This window comes from Antedon mediterranea, chromosome 3 (assembly GCF_964355755.1).
Source record: "Antedon mediterranea chromosome 3, ecAntMedi1.1, whole genome shotgun sequence".
Classification (NCBI taxonomy): domain Eukaryota; kingdom Metazoa; phylum Echinodermata; class Crinoidea; order Comatulida; family Antedonidae; genus Antedon; species Antedon mediterranea.
The window spans coordinates 2,602,471-2,615,385 of NC_092672.1; the positions used below are offsets into that span (position 1 = coordinate 2,602,471).

The following is a 12,915-nucleotide window of genomic DNA, read 5'->3' on the forward strand; positions in this document are numbered from 1 at the left end:
TTAAAGTGCAAATTTTTGTTATTACCATGTGTTATTTTTATACATGATATTTTGGGTTTTCAAATTATAATGTCAACTAAAATTGACATTGCTTGTTTATTTATGACAACTGTATTGTCAAGTTATTAGTGTTTTACAATTTCCTTTATAAACCACATTTATCCTGTATTGACACCTAGGACTATATTAAAGCACTCACAGTGTAACTATTATATCCCGCTATCCTATTAGAAGAATGCCCTATTCATTCATTTATCAATGATCTAATCATAATTCCGTGTCATTATGATGATCAATATTAGATACGTTATAAATGATGTTGATAGTCATACCCAAAAATACCAAAATAACATTTATTCTTGTTATCAGTGTAGATTTAGAAATTTCTAATTATAAATTGATATTAACAAAACTTTTTAATATGAATGTGAAATTTTGTGAAACTTTATTTATAGTAATTTGATAAAAAAAAACTCCAATGGGTGTATTTTTAAACAGGTGAATGTCTCGTTTAGTTTCTAACTGGACTTGAGCTACTGTATGAAGAAATGAGGTCCGAATCCTTAGATACCACCAATATAGCTTTTAATTTTTATTGAGCCACGCTTTAAAAAAAATCATATTTTATCATTTTCTAATCATTTACTTGTGTTTATGATGATATGAGCTATGCCAAGCAACAAACAGGATTGCATTCTTTTAGGAATTCAGCTTTCATCAATTTAGATTAGAACGAGATAAAGGTAATTAAACACGCAATTAAATTTTTAAGAGGAAGAGATTTACAGTTAATTAAACAGGAAATTTGCTCCTTTTTAAGACTAAGTACTGAACCTAGAGAATTGCATGACAGAAATCACCAGTAGGTTTCAACGGTCTGATTACCTTTCAAACTAGTTTCATTCAATGAATGTCCTATTACTTTAGTCAGTTCAATAATGTTGCTTTGGTTTAGGAGATTATGGTATAATTGTGAGGAATGTGACGTACTGTGAGTGATATCAATATTTTGATTTGGTTTATTTTTGTTGTTTATTGAAGTTGATTAAATACAATTACTGTACAAGTCTTTGGGAATGGAGTTGTACATTGTCCTTAGAAACGATCCTGACGTGAGAGGACTTGAACCCAGGACCATTGGATTTGTAGCCAAGCATCATAACCACCAAGCTAAAACTCCACTAAAAAATTTAAGAATTTAACCACAAAAAATAGTGGACAAAAATGTTTTACAGTAGATAGCTTATCTATTGTCTACACTATCAAACTTTATGTGACAAAAAGATGTGATGTGCCCATATATGGACATGATGATGTCATATTACTACCATATTTAAACAAATCACTACCAATACCATATTTGGGCACATCACACTTTTTTTTTGTCAAACTAGTTTGATAGTGTAGACAGTGCTTAAATGGGGAGGGAGTGACAATATTGAGTTGTACTGTTGAGGTCCATCGCCCTGATTGACGATGACAAGGTTGTGTTGTTCTGTTGAGGGAGTGACAATATTGAGTTGTTCTGTTCAGGTCCACCGCCCTGATTGACGATGACAAGGTGTTGTAGTTACTATAATAAAAGCATTCAGACAAAAAATATCCCTACTCAACTATATTACCAATAACAAAATTTAAATCAGTTAAGCAAAAAGTAAATTGGGACTGGACCATTTTAGAGGTGCTTACCACCTGTTGGTCCTATCCTTCATTAATTATATTACCGTAAGTGTTTTGTATGTTCTATACATTTTAGTGAGAAGTAAGTTAAATAAATTTTTTTTAAAGCCATGCTAAACTAAGAGATTTTCATTTTGTGGCAGCTGTAATAACGAGTATTAATAAAGTTTACAAAACCAGAACTATTGAAAATAATATTGACATTTGCCATTTAAATTAAAACGGTAATTCTGTACGATGTTTGTGCATTATTTTCAACCATTAAATAACTAACTGGTTATATCATTAATATCAATTTGTAATATGATATTAGTTATTATTATAATGGATTGCATACTGACGTAAAACGAATGATATATCCATACTTAACAGTAAACATGATACATTATAAAAATTGTTTACTCGAAAATTTATAATTAAAAGTGATCGATAAATTCTATTTTAAGGTAATTGTAAATAATTTTAAAGATGATATTATATAGGACGATATCAGTAATATGAAATCAGTTACATTTCTTTAACAATTAACGGTGTTTCTAAATAAAAGTCATCAATAGATTCTATTTAAACAATTTTAAAGAAATATGATCATAACATTTTAAAAAGGACGACATTAATAATATGAAATCAGTTACACATTTCTTTAACAATTTGAACAGTTTTTTGAAGTAATCGATTTCAAGAAAATTTTAAACAATTTAAAAGAAATATGGTAATATAGGACGCTATCAGTAATATGAAATTAGTTATATTTCTGTAACAATTAACAGTGTTTCTAAATAAAAGTCATCAATAGATTCTATTTAAACAATTTTAAAGAAATATGATCATAAAATTTTTAAAACGACGACATTAGTAAATATGAAATCAGTTACATTTCTTTAACAATTTGAACAGTTTTTTGAAGTAATCGATTTCAAGAAAATTGTAAACAATTTAAAAAAGAAATATGGTAATATAACTTGATGACAATGTTATCCCAACTTGTTACAGCACCAGTTACAGTTACTGCAGTAACTACATCTTTTAAAACCTTACTCTAGTGGTTCATTATGTCTATATTGAAAGTAAGGTACTGCAGTAACTGCAGTACTACCTGTAGTACAATTTAACGTAATCTCTAACAAGTGAGTGTGTGCAAACACCAATAATAGTTTTTAATCTTAAATAATTAGTGTGACAGATGAATTAGATTTCTGAAGAACTTGTTAAAAGATTACACAGTAGCTACAGTAAATAAATAAACTAAATAAACCTGCCTGTTTGCTTTGTTTTAGAGGAAATTATACAAGCCACAAATGCCTTTGTAAACTAACCTGCCTCCAGCAGTGCGCCTTATTTACACCTCTTCTATACAATTATTTTGTTTCCGGTATTAACAGGCATTGTCTGTCTCTTCTAAGAAATTGACAGCAGTTACGTCAAACTGTCATAGATTTTAAATTATTTTCTGTGTTATTTATCACAATTAGCATTCTGCCACCATCAAACAGAACAATTTAAAAAAAAAACAATTAAAAAATCTAGGTTACCTCCACCACTTCAAAAATAATGTTTACTACAAACAATGCCACAAAAGGATAAGAAGTGTTATTGTACTATGTAGCATTCATCTTGAATTTAAAAAGGATTTTGTAGCATTGACACCAGTAGAATGCCATTTGTGTGGAGTACCATTAGAGAAGTGTTTATAAGAGGGTTAAAGGTATTCATACTTTGCCCTCTACTCTTGTAGCCAGGGTAATCTAGTGAATTGTGTATGAATGATTCTCACACTATTAACTTTAAGCTTGGTAGCATGTAGACATATTTAGACAAGGGAAAATTGAGAGAAAATAGTGAGAAAATGGAAAATACATATGGGGTGATGTCATATAATCACCATATTTGGGCACATCACACTTTTTTCTCAAACTAGTTTGATAGTGTAGACAGAGCTTTAAGAAGAGGTCATCGAGCAATGACAATTCATTTTATACTCATTGTTAAAGTCACAAAATGGATTAGTAAAGACGAGTCAAGTAGAAATATAGGTATCTTGTCTTGACAATGGATTTAAAAAAAAATAAACAAAACAGTTATTGATGCAGTGATTGAAATTATACTGTTTAGTCAACCTTGTATTGGATTGACTAATAGGTACAGTAATTTGAATGTTTTACCATGATGTAAAGAGTGATTGGGAAAAACGTCTTCCAAAGAAAAAGTTGAAATTTGAAAAGTGTTAGTACTGTACTTGTCTCATTTTCATTAGACAATAAAACAAGATATTTTAGGGAGTTGCTCCGGAGTTGACATGTTGACATGAGATACAACCTTCTGAAGAATATAGATTTGTATCTAAATTTAATTATCAAAAAATCTCTTAGCATAAAAGACAGTAGGTCAATGATGGTCAAAGAATGATACAGTACTTTCAGTTCCTTAAATTCAGGTATGGTCACGGTTACCACATTTTAAGGAAGTCAAATTCTTTGTTAGTATTTACTCAGGAATGATGTTGTTACCACAGAAAGAAACATAGTTCATAGGACTCAGCTCAGGAGTGGTGTTACCACAAGTGAGCCACAGGTATTTTTTACCTGTTGTTGCTCTGTAAATAATGATCTATTTGCAGAGTACTGTATGTGATCATCCCATCATCTCATTTTGGTAAACTAGGTGGGGGTCTAACATAATTAAGTTGGTATGGTATACAGTACTTAGAAATCTGTTGGAGGATTAATAGTAAACATGTAATGCTGGGCTAAAATTCAATTAATCATTTTTTAATATGATAATCTTGGGAATGTTGGGATAAAGAATTGTATGATGTCTTTCTTCAACAATAAAATGTTTGGAACACACCAAGACGTACAGTACTGTTATACATTATGATTGAATTTTTGTGTATGGTCTCATGCTTTGTCTACTCTCTTTCCTCACGCTTTTGCTTGGCTCCTCCTATCACCCCTGCCAACCCATATTATCACCCCTGCCCCACCCTTTTATCACCCCTTCGCCATCCCTCTTATCACCCTTGTTCTACCCCTTGCATCACCATGCTCAACCCCTCTTATCACCCCTGCCCCATCCTATTCACCACTGCCCCACCCCTCTTATCATCCCTGCCTATCCCTTTTATCACCCTTGCTTACCCCTCTTATCCCTGTTCCACCCTCTTATCACCCAATCCCCAACCCTCTTATGGCATGTCCCACCCCTCTTATCACCCCTGCCCCACCCCTTTTATACCTAACAGTCAATATCCTCACTCTTTGCCAATCTTTCTCACATTGCTGTTTGTGAATTGACGTCTTTACGTGTCATCTGTGTTTAATGTTTATCATTAAACCACACCTCATTTACTACTGTACTGCCGCGTAGAGTAGAAAAACAGAAACTAAAGAGAAAGTACGTAAAATGTTAAGTAGGAAAATAACAACTAAGGGACATTAAGTGATATGAACCCAAGGGAAGCAAAACAGAACAGTAGCAAATCCCTTTTTACATTTCAATATTAAATCTTTTGTTATTTTGGAACTTACTATTTAAAGTTAACAATATAGTAACATTACATACCTATTTGAATATTAAGCAGATAGCTATGTTTTCAAGAAAACCCAGAAGCCGAGAATAAAAGTTATAACATAGAATAATGTACTGTAAAACCACCTTTATTCTCCACAAAACAATACACTACTACTGTATACCATATTTCGTAGAAACACCCGTCGGATGCTAAACCTACGATAAATAAAAGATCAAACAAGGTCGAATTGAAGTTGAAATAATAGATAGCAGTTAACCTTAAAAATAAGAAAACATGAAAAACACAAAATTTAAGAATATTTTAATGATGAAATCAACAACAATTTGGAGTCTAATTATCTATTTAAAAGCCCATAAAAGGGTAAGTGACAAAAGGCCTGTCAAATTGTATTGACAATCTAACTACAGAGTAAATGAACTTAATTCACCTATGAAATCAAACAACTACTGTACATATATACTATGTAAACAGTTTAATCTCTGGTGTGTATCCGGTACTAGAACTATTCATAAACATATGAACATTGGAGTATTAAAATATTGTCCAGTATTTTCACTTTAGACAGAAATCATATGTGATACACAGGCTAAAGCCCAGAAGCTTTTTTATAGACAATTTCAAATACTAGAGCACATCACATTTTTTTGTCAGATAAAGTTTTATAGTGTAGACAGAGCTTAAGACTTGTATTCATACTTTATTAGCCCCAAAACGGCTGAATATGATTTGGTACATACTGTAACAAGAAGAATCTAACACACCAATCAAAACCTGCGACTCAGGTGGTAACCTTTACCATGTGCTTAAATTTTGTTAAAACCCATGGTTAAACTAAACCGCATGAAAGTATCAAAAGTGCGAACAATATTTAAATTTACCGGTGACCTTTGGTAAAGTTACCATGGTTAAATACCATTTTTTAAGTCCATTGCGAACAAGGCTTAAGGCTTTTGGTCAGATCCCTGTTAGTGCCTGAATATCACAGGTAATACAGACTATCGTATTTGAACAAAACTTAGATACACTTTATCCTAGGAATATCTTCTATTCCATCTATCGAAACAAAGCATTCAACTGATTGCTTAGATTTTATTATTTTTCTATGAAAACTGAAGGACAAATTCATCTTGGTTGTCTGACATTTTGCTTTGACAAGACATTATCTATAATTGTAATAAAATCCCCCTGTCTTATCCGGTTAAAGTTAATAGTTAAGTGATATGCATATGTGTTCAGGTAATATTAAAATGACCCTGGCATTGAAATCTTGATTACAATCTCACTTGGAAGGAACTACACATCGGCAAGGTCAAGTTCATGATTTCTTAAAAAATTATTGGATAGAAAGTGATTTCTTTTTGCTGCCTTATTGTATTTTACATGTTTTTCCCCTATTTTATTGGTTAAGATTAACATTGACATCCCATAATATTAAGCTCTGTCTACACTATCAAACTTTATGTGAAAAAAAAAATGTGATGTGCTCATCATATGGACATGATGATGTTCACTACCATATTTAAAGCATTTCACTACACTTTTTTTCAAACTAGTTTGATAGGGTAAACAGAGCTTTAGAGTACCTGCGACTTTTAGGAACCAGTTAGTCGTGTGCTCCACTTGCTTATAAACAGAGCATTAGTGTAGGCCTATGTGTGGTTTTTATTTGTCTTCCATTAGTTGGGGTTTTATTCTCATTTTCTCTATTTGTTCTAGTTCTCATGCATTTTTTTCTTACTAATCATTTGAAAATAGGTTTGTTTTTATTTTTGTTTTTTATTGATTTTGATCATATATTTATTTACTCAAATTAATCATAATATTAATAGATAGTGAATGTGTGGCTAGTGTGAAAATAACTCCAAAGAACTATTAATGGAGATACTCAATTAATTGACCAATAATAATCCCAACACTCACTGTACGGTCAAACTTTTGAGATAATACTAAATTTCATTTGTTTACAGACCGACTTTATTCGTAACAGCGCCAAATGTGTTCCGTATCGGTGTTGAGGAAACAGTAGTAGTAAACGTATTAAACGTTAATGAGCCGATAGACGTCACGATCAACTTACAAGACCGGTCAAACGGCTCACCGCATGTCTACTCACACGTCATATTGAAAGGAGTTAAGCCAGGTAGGTGGTAGCTATATAACTGTCAATCACATGTTGACCAGAATGGTGTAAATAGGTTAATCTGTTAGAGATACTTACTCTGAATTTTATATTTCTTTTAGCCTTTTTTAAACCTATTGTATATTTTTGAACTGTAGTTTTATTTGAGAAATATGTTTGTAAAATCGTTTAAGTGAGAATTTTCGAATTGATTTGTAAAGGTCAAACTCACCAGTTATGAGATGCCATTCATCCCTATTTATTAACCTAGCAAAAATATTCCCATTTTAATAACAGTTTACAATTATCTACATGCTTATGTACTGTACACTATATTGATAGAAGATACACATGGGAGAATCCAGCATTATAGATTAGGCGGGTTGGGTGGGGAGGGGATAAATATTTCATAAATGATTTAATAACGATATGTTGGGTTGCAGAAAAATAAAAATGGTCATTATTTTATTAAGGTTGTTTAGCCTCACTTAAATCCGCGCCTGATTCTGTAGTAAATGATACTATGATATCTAATATAAAATATTTGTTTAAAGGGTACACAAGGGTATAAAACGATCCTGTATGTTAAAACCTGTACTTTGTACTTCAAGGTACAGTACATATGACATAAACCATGTGAACCAACTATGTTTTGAAAAACATGAATGTTAATAACATTCTCATATAAACCTTGAACTTACCAGTAAGGTAAGAACGAAATTCCATGGGCAAATAAAACAGGAGTGTTTGCGACCACATAACAAGCAGAACAATGTTCAGTACATGAAATTGTTGCAGCATTATACAAAGGTATTGAACCAAATCGCAAGTGATACTTCATCACAGTGGGACTCACTCAATGAGTGCTCTATTAAAAGTTTGTAACAATGTAGCTTAGACAATTCTGAGAGAGTAATTAGATAAATGTTGCCCTTTGTGTGACTGAGGAAAGTTCTCAATTTGAAATCAGAAATGTGTTTTGTGATATTTATAATATCATTCCACCATAATAATACTATTCTGTTTAATTATGAAGAAAAAAATGCCTCCATGCGTTGTTCAAATATAAATGAACTCGTTAATTTAGCAAAACCCTATTAACACATGCCAGTTTTACCATGTTATATAAACTATTTAAGAGTAGTCCTACAGTACTTTCACAGATTTCCAACAATGCCTAGTTGTAGACGCATTACAGTGCACATTTTTTAGAAGATTAAAACTATTATAATAAGTGAGCTATACAATAAAATACACTAATGCATATAATCCCTGTGATTTAAGCATGCACAGAAGAAGAAACAGCCTGTCGTGAAAAAAAGTGAGGCAAGCATGATTCTATACTTCAAAATAAGTAATTTAAATGATCATAATATGGCGCCATTTCTAAAAAAATAGATGAGAACGCATGATCAGTGCATGAACATTATAAAAAAGGTATTATAGCTGAATTGCTAGCATCCATCTCTTTTCTCCTATCTCTTTTTCCTTCTTTCACCCCTTTCTCTCTTATTATTCGATTCTAATATGCCAATTCACATCCTCAACAACGACTGATAAAATATATTTTCATAAGTTTTGTGTGTTCTGAGTTGCATCATTCACACATGTGAATAATTCTTTTAACATGCCTTTTTTTTGGCTTAATGTTCACCCTAAATATAATACACAGTGATGTTAGGGAAGGAAAACTTGAATTTAATTCATTTTCAGTTATTAATTTTAGAAAGACGGAAAACATGAGAGTATTTGATAAGAGGTTCAATCATTGAAACATGACGCTTGTATACATAGGTTCGTTTACGTCATTTTTAGCTTTCTGAGAGGCAAACCAGTGGGTGATAATAAATCAATAAAAGAAATAAAACAACTCCTGGTAAAACGGTTTTGTAAGTTCAATAATTAAAAGAGAAAACAAGTTCAATGAGTTTATTATATTGTAATGCTCTATCTAAAATATTCAGTCCATGTGTATGAACCAGCTACAGTACTACAGTATGGTTAAATATACATTTTAGTCCATGTGTGTGAACAGAGTCTAAGACTCGACTGCTCATGGTTAAATATACATTTCAGTCTATGTGTGTGAACAGAGTTGAAGACTCAGCTACTCATGGTTAAATATACATTTCAGCCCATGTGTGTCATAATGGTCTGTAGAATTTAGTCCATGTGTAAACAGAGAGTTGAACTAGCTACAGTACTCATATGGTCTGTAGACCTTATTCCACGTGTGAGTCAAAAAACCAGCTACTCAAGATTAAATACATTTCAGTCCATGAGTGTGAACAGAGAGTTAAATAATCATCTACAGTACTCATATGGTCTGTAGACTTCTGTTGTTTTGAGTCAAATAACCAGCTACTCGTCAGTCCATGTGTGTGAACAGAGAGTTGAATAATCAGCTACTCATGGTCAGTAGACTTCAGTCCATGTGTGAGATTAGGTCTAATATTTATCATCCCACATGTAACTGTAATGAGCTGTAAAGGCTAAGACCTAGGCTGTAGTTAATAGGGTCTCACTTGCTTCCAAAGTTTACATTATAGACCTAGTTTATTTCTTTAATTTATCACATGACTTCAAAATGGTAATTTGTAAAAGAAAACCACAAAATGCCCTGGAAGTCCACAAGGTACCAATGTCTCCTCCTACACATGGCCGACATTAAATGAACAAAATGAAATGCTAAGATTTTTTATTAGGAAAACCAGTATTACTATTAATCCCAAAAGTAAACTAAAATAAACCACAATGATTTTTTTGTCATCCATGCTTTACTGTAGAAAAACCATGCTGGAATTTTGCCATGAGATAAAATTCAAATAAACTTGATGTCAATAAACTGCTTAGGTCACGTTTAAGGTGTTTGCAGTGCATTCTTGTTTTGTATAAACAGCATTTTCCATTTTTTTTCTTTTTAAAGGGCTTGAGAATGAAACAGTAATGTTGACAAATTCATCTATTCCTAATAACACTCAACTTAACCAATAAAACTAGTTTACTACATTTAAACAACTTCCTCAATATTTAACATATTTTAAAAATTGGTCAAACTGTATATTACAATGTACAGTTTGGTACTAATTGACAGTTCAAGTATACACTGGTCAGGAATAGTGATAACAAACAAGTTTTAATCTCTCATAATTTCATTTTTAATCCATAAATTGGTTGCAATTATCTGAGTGTTGTTTTTATTGAGCGTCGATGGAAATAAGGTCTTTAATAACATTTTCTGTGATTCAAACATTTTAAACACATTTTATTTTTCTTGATGTGTTTATATCACTTTCCAACGACTCTAAATCTTATGAATATCATTAATGTGTAATTTAACATCAAATTAACTATGTCATAAATGTTAATTAGAAAAAGCAAAGAGACAAATAAACGAGGAAACAATAATTGAAAACATTCAGCAAACTTAAAGTTGTTTAAAGAATCTGCTGGGAAGATAGGAAGATTTTATGTGGCTTCAATTGAAATTGAAAAAAAAATCTAAGACAGGAAATTAAAGATTACGATCACATGACCTTGTCTCTCCTTCATTTCTGAACCCCCACTAGTTGTTAGTCTGATGGTTTGTCCCCTTATCAGTTTTCAATGTGATTTGGCAGCGTACTTGATGATGGACTGTGAACCAAGCTGCATTTATGTTACTCTATCTCTCTGATAATTATAATCGGCTGTTTACAATTACCAGTTTAAATTTCAATTTTTTTTTTTTATGTCTGATATAAGTCATGGAAATAGAATGTTATTATCGACTGACAAATTCAACAACATTTATTTTAAGGTCTCAAGCTTAAAAATAAAATTGCCGTAGGTGTATTAACTTAAATTTTCTTCTTAAACAATTGTTTTTTTATTTATTTTATTTATTTTATTCAATCGGAACCAACAGCGATAATTACCGCCACTAACAGGTTTGATACAAACAAAGCCAGGACTGTTTAAAGCACCTTGATTGGTCCTAACATTGATCAAGGGCTTCTCTCGTCCAGTGCCCACCTTCTGTTGGAACCACCAGTGAGAGAGAGAGAGAAAAAAGCAAGCAAACAATAACTTTTAGCTCTTAAATACATTTGATGCAGTAGACCACCCCCTATTAAAAGGACACCTTTGGAACCTAACATAATGTAGTGTCTGTTATTAGGGTGTCCCTTGAATAGGGATTGCTCATAGTCTTTAAAAACGTGCTCCCCTTTTTGATTCACATGAACGTGTTCCTTTAATTTTAGGATATCCACTGAATAGGGATGTCCCATAGGAAGGGTTACTGTAGGTTGTCTTGGGCACGTTTTTCCTACAATGCACCAATACCTAATTCACTCATAAACATTTTTTTTTTTAATGTTCTTTTCGTAATAAAAGACTTTTACAATAATCCTTTCACTCAAAAAGTTCCTATAAATATCAAGTTCCCATCAGAGCCTAGTCAAGAGAGACTTTTCTGTTTTTATACGATTGAGACGTTCTGTCGTGTACACTTCCACCTCTGGCCATTAGAAATTGTAACTCTCTGGGGTCAAAATTCACCATATCGGAGAACATAATGACTGCCTTAAATGTTATTGTGTATGACATTTCCCTTCTAATTAATACTAATACTTACATGTTCATTACGTTATTGTGTAACAGTTTTCAAACCTTCATATGTTTATTTGCATTTAATTCTAATATACAACACTTTGTGACATTAAAATACAACTTACAGTAGCAACCAGAAATCGAGAGACAAATTCTGCTTTGTGGCAGCACTGTACACGATGTAGTACTGTATGTGCCATCCACACCTGTGTGAAAGTCAGACGTGCAACTCATAAAGTCAAATATTATACAGTATTTGTGTGTCTGTACCTTTGTTGATTAAAGTGTTACTGTCTGTCTGCTTCAGGATTAAGTACATTTAAGTATTTAGGTGGGTCTTTATGACTATAATGCCATACAATTCCCAAAAGCTAATATTTTTACATTTTACCATAGTATTTTGTGATCCTTAATTTGACTATTAAAAATTATATTTAAAATTTCTTTCATAAATATTTATACAGGTAGTGTGTTTTTGATTGACTGAAATTGATATAAATTCTGAAAACCATCAATATCATACATTACAGTATTCTACTAGTTTTTAAAAAAAAGTAAATAGTGTAGGGGTAAACTATGACGTTTCTGATGGGGTTTGGTTAGAACACTCCAACCGGATTATTAGGACATCATCATAAGACAATCCCATGAGATCTTAGGGCATAAGCCACAAGTTGTCACATTAAGCCAAGTAAAGAACATGACATGTTCTTGGAAGGTGACAGGTTTTTACGTCAGCAAAATAAATAATAGTTTTTGTTGTACAATGAATGCATAAATACACATGGTGTACATACAATGGATGCATTACACATGTTGTACAACTAAGTTTGAGCATAAATCAAAGTCTACTTGCTGTAGATTGTTATCAACTCATAACCCCTTGTTAATAATAGATTATGTATTGCACCCTAAATCAAACTACAGTATATGTGTATGTATATTGATCAAACAAAGTGATATATTTACATAACCTGTTTTTTTTTTTTAT

The 12,915-nt window shown here is 32.0% G+C and overlaps 1 protein-coding gene across 1 annotated transcript in view; it reads left to right on the forward strand.

Moving 5' to 3' along the window:
- Positions 1-12,915, forward strand: part of LOC140043534 (complement C3-like) — a 57,257-nt gene that overhangs the window by 1,837 nt on the left and 42,505 nt on the right. The window contains exon 2 of the mRNA XM_072088060.1: positions 7,180-7,352. Within this exon, the coding sequence (XP_071944161.1) occupies positions 7,180-7,352 (173 nt within the window). The remainder of the gene's footprint in view (positions 1-7,179; positions 7,353-12,915) is intronic.